We start from the raw sequence: 15,894 nt of genomic DNA on the forward strand, positions 1-15,894 counted from the left end.
GACAGTCAGCCGCCAAGATCCATCACAAGTTTTGATGACTTAGCCAAAAAGTTTCTTGCAAGATTCTCCATCCAGAAGGATAAAATCAAGCATGCCCCAAGCCTATTAAGGATCAAGCAAGGAGATCGGAAAAGTCTTCGCAACTACATAGAAAGATTCAACAAAGCATGTCTGGACATACAAAGCCTGCAAACTGAAGCAGCCATTATGGGTCTTATCAATGGCCTATGAGAGGGACTTTTTAGTCAAATCCATATCAAAGCAACATCCCACATCTTTAAATGAAGTACAAGAACGAGCCGAAAAGTACATTAACATGGAAGAAAACTCTCGACTAGGAGAGACCTCAAAATCCGGATTCTCCAACTCCTCTCGAGATAGTGTAAAGACTCCAAAAAGAAAGAAGATCCGCACGGTGAGAAGATTAAGAAATACCACAATTACACCCCTCTTCGGGTGTCTATTGTAGAAGTATATCGAGAAGTATGCCACACCGAGAAGATTTCGCCACCTCGACCACTTAAAAGCAAAAAAGGAGGCAGAAATTGGACAGAATACTATGAATACCATTGAATTTATGGACACCCCACCAATGAGTGTTTTGACTTGAAGAATGTCATAGAAAAATTGGTGAGAGAAGGGAGACTGGATCGGTACTTAACCAAGACGGACGAGCCCAGAAAAAGAAGAAGGGATGAAGAGGTCAGACGAACTGAACGACCACCTCGTACCCCAGAGAGACATGTCCACATGATACATGGAGGCTTTGCGGGAGGGGGAATCTCCAAATTATCCTGCAAAAGACACCTTAAAGAGGTATATCACGTCGAAGGAGGAGAAGGAGCGCCCAACCTCCCTGCCATCACTTTTACTAAAGAAGACGCCGCTGGCATCATCTCGGGACATGATGATCCCATGGTCATTACTATCGTATTGGCTAACGCTAACCTGCACCGAACACTGGTGGACCAAGGAAGCTCGACTGACATCTTGTTCAAAACATCCTTCGACAAGCTCGGTCTAGAAGAGAAAGAGCTCAGAGCATATCCGAATAGCTTATTTGGACTAGGAGGCACTCCAATCCAACCACTTGGATACATCTCGCTACACACAACCTTTGGAAATGGGAATCGGTCAAGGACCCTCAACATAGACTACATCGTGGTCGACGAAAGCTCAGCAAACAATGCCTTAATAGGTCAGACAATGCTAAATCAGCTCGGGGCAGTAGTCTCGACTCCACATCTATGCATGAAGTTCCTAACTACAGAAAGGATCGCTACAATAAAAGGAGACCAGAAGACGGCCCGCCGCTGTTACAACGAAAGTCTGAACCTCAGAGGCAAATGAGAGGAAATCCACACCATCGAACTCGGGAGAGTTTGAGGTCGGGAAGAACTTCGCCCACAACCTGAAGGCGAGATAGAAAAGGTCCAGATCGGAGATGTTCCAGATAAAACGACCAATATTGGTGCAATCTTAAAAGGAGATGTAAAGGAGTCCCTCATACAATTCTTAAAAGATAATGTCGACATCTTTGCATGGAAAGCCGCAGACATGCCGGGCATAGACCCCAAGCTAATGTGCCACAAGCTGGTAGTGTATCCAGGATCTCGGCCAGTACAGCAGAGGCATAGAAAGCTCGGACCAGAAAGGTCCAAAGCTGTGGAAGAATAGGTACAAGCTCTACTAGAGGCAGGATTCATAAGAGAAGTCAAATATCCACTATGGCTGGCCAAAGTCGTCTTGGTGAAAAAATCAAATGGGAAGTGGTGGATGTGCACTGATTACACCGACCTCAACAAAGCTTGCCCAAAAGATCCTTATCCACTCCCAAGTATCGACTCTCTAGTAGATGCCTCCTCCGGATACAAGTACCTCTCGTTCATGGACGCTTATTCAGGATATAATCAAATCCTGATGTATCCACCTGATCAAGAAAAAACCTCATTCTTAACTCCCAAAGCAAACTACTGCTATGTTGTCATGCCGTTCGGACTCAAAAACGCAGGAGCTACCTACCAAAGGTTGATGAACAAAGTCTTTTCAGATCACATCGGAAAACTCATGGAAGTATATGTGGACGACATTAAAAGCTGGCAAATTCTTGGGTTTCATGCTCACACAAAAAGGAATAGAAGCAAACCCGGACAAGTGTCGGACCATACTCGACATGAAGAGCCCGACTTATGTCAAAGAAGTGCAACAGCTCAATGGGCGACTGGCAACCTTGTCCAGATTCCTAGCCGGAGTAGCCATAAGATCTCTCCCCTTCTACGCCACACTAAGGAAGGGGAAGAAGTTCGAATGGACACCAGAGTGCGAGCAATATTTCCAGAATTTCAAAAGATTCATAAGGCAACCACCCATTCTTACCCGACCACAGGAAGGAGAAGCACTCATATTATACCTTGCAGTAGGAAGTCAGGCAGTAGCCTCAGAATTAGTCAAAGAGGATGAAAGTGGACAACAACCTATATACTTCATCAACAAAGCACTACAAGGGTCTGAGCTGAACTATCAAAAGATAGAGAAGTTCGCATACGCTCTCATATTAACCTCTCGACGACTTCGCCCATACTTCCACGCTCACACCATCAAAGTTCGGACCAACCAGCCCATAAAAGGCATTTTGCAGAAAACAAATTTGGCGGGAAAAATCCTACAGTGGGCAGTCAAGTTGTCCGAATTCGACCTTCAATATGAATCTTTGACAGCCATCAAATCACAGTATCTGACTATCTGGCTGACTTCATTGCAGAGTACACTGACACCCCGGAAATTCCTACAAGTTGGAATGTATACGTGGATGGCTCTTCAAATAAAACCGAGAGTGGAACAGGTGTGATAATAGAAAGTAATCGGGGAACCCAAATCGAACTCTCCCTGAAGTTTGAGTTCCCTGCTTCCAATAATCAGGCTGAGTATGAGGCGCTACTGGCTGGTTTAAAGCTATCTAAGGTAGTTAGAGCCCAAAAATTTGTCATCTTCAGCGATTCACAAGTCGTCACCTCGCAAATAGCAGGGGCCTACCAAGCCAAAGATCCTGCCATGAAAAAGTACCTAGACAAAACCAGGGAACAACTCGGACAATTCCAGGAATGTGACATCCGACATATACCTCGGGAACAGAATGCTCAAGCTAATGCAAAACTAGCGAGCACCAAACAGGGAGCAACAATAGAAGCCTCATCCAGGAAATACTGCAGAACCCGTGAATCTTGGAAGAAGAAAACTCCTAGCCATAGCAGGTCAAGATCAAGGATGAATAACTCCCATAACCAGCTACCTCAAATCAGAGACACTCCCTACGGATAGGCGGGAGGCAAAGAGGTTAAAGCGGGAGGCACAGAGCATTATACCGTCATAAACAACATCCTATACAAAAGAGGGATCTCTACACCTCTACTAAAATGTGTACCGACCTCTAACACAAAAGAGGTCTTGAAAGAGATACACAGTGACACATATGGCAACCATCTCAGAGCACGAGCTCTTGCAAAGAAAGTACTTCGAGCCGGATTCTTTTGGCTGACTTTGCAAAAAAAAAGCCACGGAGTTCGTCAAGACGTGTCCACCATGTCAGAAACATGCCAAACTTCCACATCGCCCCACCAGAGGAACTCATCAGCATAACATTACCTTAGCCATTCACAAAGTGGGGACTCGACCTCCTCGGGCCCTTCCTTCAAGGATCAAGACAGGTCAAGTTCCTCATTGTAGGGGTAGATTATTTCACAAAATGAATTGAGACAAAGCCCCTAGCCAACGTCACTGCATAAAGAAGTCGGAAATTTTTATATAAGAACATTGTCACAAGGTTTGGGGTTCCTTACTCCATTACCACAGACAATGGCACTCAATTAACAGACGCAGACGTCAGAAAATTGGTAGCCAATTTGAAAATAAAGCACCAATTCACATTCGTAGAACACCCACAGGCTAATGGACAAGCAGAAGCTGCCAATAAAGTCATACTAGCCGGGTTAAAATGAAGGTTACAGGACGCAAAGGGAGCCTGGGCTGAAGAGCTCCCACAAGTCCTATGGGCATATCGAACAACTCCATATTTCACCACAAAGGAATCACCTTTCCGATTGGCTTATGGAATGGAGGCAATGATACCGGTAGAAGTCGAAGAAGGATCTCCATGAACGATTCTCTATAATGAAGAAGCCAACTTCCAACTTCAAAGGGAAGAGCACGACCTACTCCCAGAAGTCTGAGAAAGAGCTCGGATTAGAGAAGAGGGGTTAAAACGTCACATGGCCTCAAGATACAATCGAAAGGGAGAACAGCGAAGCTTCACCAACAATGACATCATCCTAATCCGAAATGATATCGGAACAAGTCGACCCGGAGAGGGAAAGCTAGCGATTAACTGGAAAGGACCCTACCGAGTCACAGAAGTAGTGGAAAAAAGCTACTACAAAGTGTCCGAACTTGAGGGGCGAGAGCTACCAAGGTCATGGCATGCTTGCAATCTAAGAAGGGCGCCAGGCCGAGATCTAAAAGATTGTCCGACCTAGAAGGGTAAGCACTAACATGTACACACTCTTATTCATATCTTCATTTTATTGTTTAAAAGTTTGCAGATTCCCTACAAAAGTTTTTTCTACCAAGACGCATTAATCTGAACGCAAAAACTCATCGTCCGATTTCTACAAGGTCGGCAAGATGAGAACCAAACTCATCGCCCGATCACGACAAGGTCGGCAATGTGAAAACCAAATTCACCGTCCAATCACGACAAAGCTACAGATCGACAAAAGTGAAAACCAAATTCACTGCTCGATCACGATAAGGTCGACAAAGATGAACACAAATTCATCAAAAGTCGGCCAAGCGATTAAAAATCGACAAGATGAAAAGCGACAAAAACATAATAATGTAAGAAGTTATAAAATGCGATCCATAAATAGAGGCCTAACGAGGTCTGAAAACAAAAATGGATTGCTAAGAAATAACTTAGAATGAACCGACATGAAAAAGTCGGGCCAAAATGATCAAAGCGACAAAAAGTTATAAAAAGTAATTCCTAAAAAGAGGTCTGGCCAACCCTAAAAAGCGGATTACTAGAAATAACTTAGAAGGGACCGACATGAAGAAGTCGGCCCAAGCAACTACAAAGTTATAAAAAGTAATCCATAAAAAGAGACATCGCAAGGTCCAAATAAATGGATTACTAGAAATAACTTAGAAGGGACCGACATGAAGAAGTCAACCCAAACAAGCTACAAAGTTATAAAAAGTAAATCCATAAAAGGAGACCGAGGTCCGAATAAATGGATTATTAGAAATAACTTGAAGGGACCAAGATAAAGAAGCCGGCCCAAGCCAAGTAAAGCAATAGAGTTATAAAAAGTAAACACAAGGGATTACTAGAAATAACTTGAGAAAGATCGACAAGAGAAGTCGACCAATAGAAGGCATGCGCTAGAAGGGACACAGCTCTACCCAAAAAGCCACAGCTCCACGATAAGGCTATCAAAATTGTTCTGACTGACTGAAAAATGTTCTGCGAGAACACTAAAAAGTCGTCGGACAAGTTAGCCCCAAGGATCATCTCAACCAAGCAGGAGATGGACAAAAACTAGAAGTGATCAAAAAGAGGTCGGACAACAAAGTACCAACACTCTACAAAGATCCACAAAAGGGACAAAGACATCTCGCAACGGCCAGAGGAAGGCCAGGAACGCTTTGCTGAAAGGTATGAAGTCTTGAAAAAAGACACTACTTGAAAGGCAAAAGCACAAATCAAAACAACGCTAAAAGGTCATCCAAACAAACTATAAAAAGGCTCTCCATCGGAACACTACCTAAAAAAGTTATTGGATTATGACTAAAAAACTCAAACAGTGAAGACAAACAAGTCGGAAGAAGGCTGAAAAGTCCCCTCAACAAACTAAAAGGGACAATACCAGACTTGCACAAGGAGAAACTACTCAAGAATCGACCAAAGTCAGGATGCTTGAGCACGATTTCCCCAAAGAGATCGAAGCTCTGAAAGCACGATCTCACAGAAAGGTTCGAACTCAAGCAGGGGCACTGTTCATGCATCGGTTCGAGCTATAAAGGACCGGGTTGGTCGATCTCTTAGAAGGTTGGCCCATTACCGACCTCTTCACAAAGAGCTCGGCCAAATCGCCATAAAAGGCCCAAGTAGGCCCAAAACGAAGGGACACAGCCCAAATCTAAAGGCGGCAAAGCCTAAAGAAAGATAAGGCAGTTCCCCTTAAAGATAAGATGACTTCACTCAAAGATAAGATAAGATAACTATCTTATTTCCAGAAATATCACTCCACACCATTATAAATACACCGGAGCACCCAAGTATATCTCATACTCTGATTTTACAAAAAATCTGTTTAATACCCTTACTAACTTAAGCATCAGAGTCCCTTGCAGGTACCCCCACCCTCCGATGACAAAGGATCAGCACCACCACCAAGTTCAGCAAGTCGGACACGGCGGCTCCAGCCACCATCATCAAGTCGGATACAGCAGCGCCGACCAGTACAGAAGATCTCGTCCGAAATCAGCCTACAGTTTCAGGTAACCCTCGGAACACCAGCCCTAGACCCGATGAAATCATACTAAATTAGCCCCTAAAGTGTTCGGATCCGGGACCGAGTCTTCGGGCCATGTACACCCCTAGTTAGTACCCTTTAAATCATCCATCTCAAAAAAAAATATAAATAATTTATTAATAAAATTAAACCTTTATATTATGTCCAAAACACCCTTTATGTTATTACTATCAATAAGTATGTTTGGTGTTTATAATAGTTTTGATAACATTATTAATGTTTAGAATGAATATCCTTTTTATTTCTTTTTAATAATTGATAAAAGACTGAAATTAGGGTATGGAGGAACATAGAGAAACAAAGAAAGAAAACATCACAGGTTCTTGTTCCTAATATTCCACTACAAATACACCCTTATAAGTATAGACATAATATATGGACACCAAAACATAAAGCACATGCCACCTTATAAACCTTAATGAAAAAACAGCTTTTTTGCATTGTATGTGTACACCTTCTACTGCAACAGTAATGGCATTAACTTATTATATATAAGAAATATAATTACCATTTTATACTTCAAGATCACATAGGAACTAAATATATATATATAAATAACAGGAAGCTTAGCTTAGAAAATGAGACACCAAATATTAGTATTGTCTCACTGAATTAAAGACATCTTCCGCATTATTGTTATATATGATCTATATAGTGAATTATTAAGTGAGTTCATTATAATAATATTATGTAATTAAACAATAGTATGTAATTAGTTTTTTTTTTCACGATATCTTTAAATTTGACCAGATAAAAATTAATTTGTCGTAGATCGAAATTTCATTTAAGAGTTTATTATTATCAATAAATTGTTTCATGTAGAAGATGAAATTTAAACGTAACCACTAAACTAACTCAAATTAATTAATATATAATTAGTTAATATCATTAAAATGTGTAACATAAAAAAATCATTAATAATTTGTACATTTATTGTAAAATAATTTATAACATATTTAGCTCAATTCTATCTATAATGATAAAATAGTAGATCCAAAGAAAATATTAACTTATACAATGAAATTATATTTTATTTTAAAATATAATTTAATTTTAATATAAACGACAATCTAACGAAATTCATACATTTAAACGACTTTTAAAATAATAAATTTTAATTTTAATTATTTTTATTGATATAATAATACATAATTAATTGTCTATATAATATTATTTTATACTAATAATGCATGAAAATTATATTCATAAAAATTAATAATATATATTTTACTTCTATTATCCTTTTAAAAAGTGTTGTACTCTTCTTGTTGTCAAGCACTTCCTTTAATTTCCCCATTCACATTACAGATTCATCAGGTGCCTTTGGTTCTACACATTAAAACAATTGATAGTTATATATTATAAAACTTATTATCTTCTAACATTTCTCTTTAATAATTAAGGTCGATAAATATACACAATAATTTCATAAGTTTTTTTATTATTAGTCTAATATAAGTTTCATTATTTTTATAGTTAATTATTTAATTAAATAATATTATTATTTCAATAACATAAAGGAGGATATATGATTATTTTTTCAATTAAATGGTGGAAGTGAACTATATATATATATATATATATATATATATATATATATATATATATATATTAATTAAAATTCATATACAATAGAAGTTATTAATTTAAAAATGTTTGGGTCTTATCATTTTACAAAAAATAAAAAATAAAACATGCAAACTTTCTTACTTTTTACATAATTAAGAGCGATCAATAAGAAAAGTTTATGTATTAGAGAATAAGAACATCAAAATATGGGTGGTCAAAATAAGTATAATTTGACATGGAATAAAATAGTTGGATGTATCAAAAAAGTAAAAAGAAAATATAGGCTTTTGCCCTAGATTCATAAAATTGTTTCAAGTTTGGATACTTTAGAAATGTCTTATCAGCTAACAGAATTCTTTTTATGAATGATAATTATCTTCTAATTATTAAATGAGTAAAAATTTAAATATATGTGATACCTTTTGAAAACATCAAAAAAAAATATATTGAAATTTTTTATTTAAAAATTAAGAGAATAAATTAAGATTTCAAATTATTTTTCTTTTCTAAAAATTTTAATATGTACGTTAAGAATTATTATTGTTTATGGAGATTTTAGCATGTTAAAAATACTTGACTATATTTTGCATTATTTATTAGTATTTAATATATTAAAATTTAAAATTATTTACTACTATCTATGTCTTAATTTATTTTGTTCAACTAGTAACTCTATTAAACGAAAGAGTACTTGATAATAATAACTCGAAAAATAGAATAAATATTTTTTGAAAAAGAATTTATAAAAATAATTTTATATAATTAATTTTGATTCCTATGTTCAATTATAAATGGACATTTATTTAGAATTTTTAGAAGTAACACATCATACAAGACAATACATTACTATATTATTAGAGTGAATTTAGTTATTTTTAAAATAGTTTTTATATATTTGTATAAATTTTTAAAATATCAAAAAGTTTTAATTCAATAATTATTAAATTTTTGCGAAAAATAATAAATAAATTAATTAATTAATTTCCATTGAAATTAATTTTCAACATTATTTTAATTATATAAAAGCTAAAGTTTTAAAATCACTTTAATAGTATTATATAATAGCATGGATAATATTATTGTGAAAAGATTGCTTTTATTAGTAAAAAAAATTCAAAAAAATTATCATATGTATGTATTGAATATATTTTTTATAAATTTAGTAAATATGTAATGATATTGAATTTAAAAAGTTTGGAAAAGAGAAAAAAAAGTGGAAGTGGAGCATATTGCAGCACGTGGCCACCATGGGCAGAAGCTTTTTGAATTGAAGTGACTGAGTTGAGTCACAGAACAGGGCCTTGTTCAACGGCGTTAACCCTTCCCTCTGCTCCTCTCAGCCCTGACTTCAATGCACCACCATTTCTTCTTTTTTTTCCTTGCTCTCTTTTTTAACTTTTATTACCATTCCTTCCTCGGGAAAGAGTTAAAAATAAAAAATAAGAGTGAATGAATCATACATTATTATATTTTCATGAATATATTATAATAGCTACTTCTCGATCCCCAAAGAGATTTTGAAAAAAAATTAAGTGAGATAATATAAGATAAAAAAATATTATATCTAATTCAAAATCTTAATATAATAAGTTAATGAGTTTTTTATTTTATAAACTCTTTACTCTTTTTTATTTTTTTTTTATGTGGGACTAATTTCAATATTCCTCACAATTGTAACACTAAGGCTATGTTTGGTTAGAAGGAAAAAAATAGAGAGGAAAGAAATAGAAAGAAAAGGAAAGAAATTGAGTGAATTTTTATTTTCCTTAAATGTGTTTAGATGAAAGGAAAATAAGAAGAAAAGAAATGTTATAAAAAAATAATTTTACCTTTATATTATAAAATATATTGAAAAAAGTAAATGGGTAATATTGGAAGTAGAGAGAGAATTAGTTTTCTCTCTATTGTTGGAAGGAAAAAAAATTGGAGTCCCACCAAAATTTTTTTATCCATTTTCTTTTTTCTTCCATTTCTCTCCTCAACCAAGCAAAAAAAATAACTATTTTTCTTTCTATTTCTTTCCTTTCTTTTTCCTTCTTCCCATTTTCACCTCAAACAAATACACCATAACATGATGACGATGCAAATTTTGAGAAATCAAATTTTGATGTGTTGCAATATAAAAATATTTTATTAAATTTATATATTTAGATAATTTTTATTAACTAATGCAGTAATATATAATTAGTTATTTGTATAAATTTTTTATATTTATTAGCATATTAAATTTAAACTTAAGCTTAATTATGTAGCATATATAATAGTAGTAAATTAAATTATAAAAGAGGATGTAAATTCTACAAGTATTGTAGTGTGCAGGGTAAACATATTGGGGGAGTGGTGAACATAAGGTGGGAAAGATGGGGAGTGGTGGGAGACTGACAGGTTACCGGCTGCAGGGAGTTGTCGGGGGAGGAGAGGCAGCAACGGCGCACAGAGCTGGCAAGGGCAGGCGCATGCGAAGTGACCGGAGAAGGGAACAGCAGGTCACCAGGTGATATGTAGGATGGTCCGGCAGATATCCCACATTCACCTCGATATCCCACACAACAACACCTGCTTGCACGCCCATCCACCATTTTCCACATTTATTTTTAAATTTTTATTTTAAAAAATAAAATACGATCTTTTTCTCTCCAATATTTTTTTTATATTTTTTTGGAGCAATACTAGGAGCCAGTAATATTTGGAATTGGTAGTTATTAATTAGTCATCAATGATGATTTGATAGTGTGAGACTGATGTGAGATTTCATCCAATTACTCACATTTCTCTGCTGGTTACATACTGACCAAAATGCAATAAAATTATTGGCCCCCTAAACTTTTTCTTTTTTTTTTTTAGTTTCACTTATAAAATAAATAACAAAAAATCACACTTTACAATCTAAAATAGATTTTAAAATTTAAATGATTCAAATATTTATTTTTTAGCTTAAGCCATATTTTCAAAATATAATACTTTTTTTTAATCTTTTGTATATTTAATGTATTGAGAAACTTTTTAAATAAATTTTAGAAAGAATTTTCTTTTAGATGCTGTTAACAAACACATTTAAGATGTACCTTAAAATAATTATGTTGACGGTTTAATTCAGCTAACATGTATCCTAATTTACTATTAGTAAAATTTTTTAAATGTTTTTATTTAATGAATACAAAATAAATATACTAGAAGATTAAATTTTTTATATTTTCTTATGTTAAAACCAATACTTGTTAGGATGTTTAATAAAAGAATTGTTTATTTCAAACTAGAAATTTAAAAGTTTTATTACCTTTCAAAAATTAGCGAGACCCTTTTAAAATAATAAAACCTAAAAAAATATAATGGTAAAAAATCATAATAGTTGATAGAATTGTCCTTAGAAGGAAAAAATTTTAATTAATACAACTGATATTAGACTTATTATCTTTTATAAAATTATATATCATTATAAAGTGTAAAAATAAAAAAATAATAAAGTCTAAATATTATAATTAAACATTAATTAAGGAACTCAAAAACAAGCTCCTAAAATAGCCTTATTTAATTAAGAATCTATCTTGTACTTTAAGAACACATATTAAGTTTATAAATCAAGAAATTTGTTATTAAAAATATTAAAAGTTTAAGTATTTAATGCATTTATTTTATATTTATTAAATAAAAATATTTAAAAAATTTTACTAATAATAAATTTATCATATATTTTTTAAGACACATATTAATTAAATATTTTATTTAATAACTAAAATCTCAAATATATTCAGCCATAACATGAACATATATCAATAAAATGATTAAAATTTATCTCCGATAAAATTAAGTTTACATGAGATTGCATTAAAAATATTATTATTAATTATTTTATTCCATACTTATTCTTTTTCATTCACTTATTACTATAGCTATATACGAAAATGGATTCTCTTAATTTTTCGAGTAAAGTGTAATCTTTTGTTATTAATTTTATAAGTGAGACAAAAAATAAATATAAAAAAAAACAATAAAAGATTAAAGATTATATTTTACACTCTCAAATTTTTTTTTTAATAATTGAGATGATCCATTCCCAACTACATACTACTAGTACCAAAAAAATTTATCTTGTCGATTTTTTAATTTAAATAATTACTATTTTAAAAGAAAATTAAGAATAAATAAATAATTTTATACTTTTGATATGATATAAAAAAATTAAAATTCAATTATTAACAATAACTTTAGCTTAACTAGAGTAGAAGATAGTTGTATTTATTACCATTGTGTTTAGGAAATCGATAAATTAATGGAAGAAAGAGAAGAATAATTAATGTGGTGGAATTGAAGGCTTTAAATAAGAGTGGTATTCCCGCGGCAAACACAAACACAAACACAAAGACTTTCTTTTCCAACAAATACACCTTTGCCTTTGCTCTTTGTGTACTGTGTAGTGATCGTTCCACTCTTAATTAACAATTTATCTCTCTTCCTTCTTCTCCATTGCCACTCTTATCATCAATAATATTAAGTGTGATTTCTTTACTTTGGTGCTGTGTTGAGTGAATTGATCGTCAGCCAAAACGGGTCTCCCTCTCTGGATGCTTGGTTTGGGTGCGGACCTCTTGTGGGCCGACATGAACCGTCTTCTTGCTTTTCTCTTCCACCAGGTAATATTTTTCTGCGTAGTTAATTTCATGCCAAGTTCATAACCGACGATTCTAACGTCTCTCAACTATCAATGAAGTTAACTTAACCAGAGTTTCTACCTAAAATCATTTAATGTTATATTTTTTTTTTGGATTAAAATTCTTTTAAAAAAATTATTAGATATATTTTTGTTTAATAATTTAAGTATTTAAAGTATTACTAACAATATATTTTTAAATGCCAATGAGTTATAGCTCAAATGGCATAGTCTCTCCATACTCAATTAAGAGGATGCGAGTTCGAGTCTCCTATCTTTAATAAAAAAAAAAAGTAATTATTTATTAAATTATAATGCATGAGAACAGGGAGTGTTGGATGAGCAATTCTTGCAGCTTCAGCAGTTGCAGGATGAGACGTCTCCAAACTTTGTCTCCGAAGTAGTGAACATTTACTTTCACGAATCGGAAAAGCTTCTAAGGAATCTGAGAGGATTGTTAATGGAAAGAGAGTTTTCAGATTACAAGAAAATGGGAATCCATTTGAATCAGTTAATGGGAAGCAGCTCAAGCATTGGCGCCAAGAGAGTCACCAATGTTTGTCTTGCATTTCGTGCTGCCACTGATCACAATAACCGTTCTGGGTTAGTTAGTTAGTTAGTGAATTATATCCTCAATTTCAACATTTCTCTATCAATTCTTATTATTACTTCATCATATATTCTAGTATTTTCTTCAAGTAAAAATAATCATTGTTTTGACTTTTTTTTTTCCTTAATGCATTCAATGTGTCTAAATGGCAATTATTTTAAAACAAAGAAATTAATATACATTTTTTTGTGTAAACTGATTTTCATGCATAAATTGAATAACTTAAATCATATTTTTTTATGCATGCTAACTAGAAGCAATTATTTCACCCATATAATTCATTATTGGCAACATATTTTATCTCTAATATTTTTCTTTGAAAATTTTTAAACTTATTCTTTGTGCTTGAATTGTTTTAAATTTATTTTTGTGTTATACTAAATATTAACAAAATATAAAAATAAAATAATTAGGTCATTTTAAATATATACCGAAAATATATGTAGGTGGAAACTCAAGTGCAGTCAATTTTGCGTAAAATTAATAGTTGAGAGTCGTTAAATGATTTGACTGATTTGATTAAATTTTCATCTAACAGCTCTCTACTATCAACTTCACGTGACACTTGAGCTTTCACCACTTGTTTCTGCCAACCTTTCATCCTATTTTAACTGAAATTTACTAATTTAATTAACGTTTAATTAATAATTGTTGTCTAATAATAATTAATCTTTATTATTGCAGATGTTTGCGAGCGCTGGAGATGCTTGAGAACGAATATTGCTATCTCAAGAACAAATTACATGAATTATTCCAAGTAAATTAAAGTTGCACTCTAATAACAACTTCTATTAAATTAAATTATTGTACATTAATAATAATGTTAATTAATGAACAGATTGAACAGCAACGTGCATTGGCAGCAGGAGTAAGGTACCCGGTGCAGAATAATTAACAAAGCAAATCAAAGAAGGGATATGATTGGATTCAAACTAGGACTTTTTTTTTTTAATTTTATTTTTCCATTCCCATGCATATGGTTTTGTTACTTTGTAATGGTAAAACCTTTGTAATGGTAAAACCGTGAAAGGCATGTCTTTCCGATTTTAGAGAAACCAAGTCACACAAAACTTTTATAGTTGGTTAGTAGGGAATAGGAAAAAGGGTTTAAATCAAATATCACCAACTTTAATTTGGCATTTTGGATTCTCTCATTGATCTCATGAATGAACGTATGTAGTACCTAGAATCTATCGTGCTATTATTCACTACATATATGCTTCGCTTTAAGCATGTTAACTTTAATGAAAGTTGGTAGTCTTTACATGTTTTCTATTTATAGAAACTATGCTCTGCTTTGTATCTTAGCTAGATATATATTCATAAACCAATCAAGGGAACCAAAATAGAATTCTTTTTCAATTTTTAGATGGTATACGTAGACTGTTAACATTACCAGTATTATTAGGACTTGTTTGGGTGAGCTTTTAAAAAAATATATTTTTTTGAGTTATTTTTTTTAAAAGATCTTATAGAGAAGTAAAAGTAATTTTATGTTTAGATATCTCATGTAAAAAGGTATTTTTATCTATCAATTATATTTGGGTATAATAATATAAAAATATTTTTTTGTTTATTTATTACCTGAAAAATATTTTTTTTAAGAAAAAAATATTTTTTAAAAAAAGATATAAATTACAATTTTTTAAAAAAGATATTTTTTTTTATTTTACTAATACTTTTACTTTTACTACTAGAAATATGCCAAATACATTAAAAAATAAAAAAAAAATCTTTTTTCATTAAAAAAAATATTTTTTTAACAAAATAATGATGCCCAAACATGCACTTAGTCATACATAAAGTTTGTAGTAATTAAACCCGTCATCACTACTAATATTATACTATAACGAAATTGGCAAACAAAACAATATATTCATATCAAATCATAATAAAAGCACCAATAAATTAAATTCATTATACATAGAAAGCATATATAGTACAGTTTGAAATCTTGCGTAGCTGGCTAACACAAAAATTAGGGATATGTTAGTTTCATTTTCTATTTTTGATACTCGGTTAAAAATGGAATTTTTTAGATTATAGACAGTTAAGTGTTAATAACTTAATATCAAATGTGATATTGTTTAATTTAGGGTAAAAAAATCGGTTTTTTCAATTTCTATACTTTTTAGATTTGTAGGATATAAAAATTAGACTTTTTTATTTTTGAAAATAAATTGTCCGATTTCTGTTTCAAAAAAATTAGGTATAGAAATCAGAGTTTTTGATTTGTGTACCTTTTACAATTTTAAAAACACAAAAAATTATAATATTTGAATATCGATAATGTTAGAGAGAAAAAAAACAGCTGGATCTTGTTTTATTTAATATTCATTAATTGTTGCGATAATTAATAAATGCTAAATAAAATAAATTTTGACTATTTTTTGCTAATATTTTTTTGTTGCCAAATATTTTCGTTTGAATATATCACTGGTTTAAAAATAGACATTTAGTTAGTTTATGTTTTCATT

At 32.4% G+C, this 15,894-nt stretch overlaps 1 protein-coding gene across 1 annotated transcript; it reads left to right on the forward strand.

The window, feature by feature from the left end:
* The first annotated feature begins 12,703 nt into the window (after positions 1 to 12,703).
* LOC130961183 (pseudo histidine-containing phosphotransfer protein 6-like) lies at positions 12,704 to 14,312 on the forward strand. Its single transcript, XM_057886927.1, has 4 exons — positions 12,704 to 12,790; positions 13,136 to 13,410; positions 14,102 to 14,174; positions 14,256 to 14,312. Exons 1-4 carry the CDS (start codon positions 12,722 to 12,724, stop codon positions 14,310 to 14,312), a joined length of 474 nt encoding a protein of 157 aa, XP_057742910.1. The 5' UTR covers positions 12,704 to 12,721.
* The last annotated feature ends 1,582 nt before the right edge of the window (positions 14,313 to 15,894 follow it).

Source organism: Arachis stenosperma, chromosome 2 (genome assembly GCF_014773155.1).
Source record: "Arachis stenosperma cultivar V10309 chromosome 2, arast.V10309.gnm1.PFL2, whole genome shotgun sequence".
In the NCBI taxonomy this organism is placed as follows: Eukaryota; Viridiplantae; Streptophyta; class Magnoliopsida; order Fabales; family Fabaceae; genus Arachis; species Arachis stenosperma.

Bases quoted from the DNA above. Each gene is read 5' to 3' on its own strand.
- LOC130961183 (XM_057886927.1), top strand. From the start codon at position 12,722: ATGCTTGGTTTGGGTGCGGACCTCTTGTGGGCCGACATGAACCGTCTT. The intron at 13,411-14,101 runs GTTAGTTAGTTA...TTATTATTGCAG, and splicing joins GATCACAATAACCGTTCTGG to ATGTTTGCGAGCGCTGGAGA. The intron at 14,175-14,255 runs GTAAATTAAAGT...ATTAATGAACAG, and splicing joins AATTACATGAATTATTCCAA to ATTGAACAGCAACGTGCATT.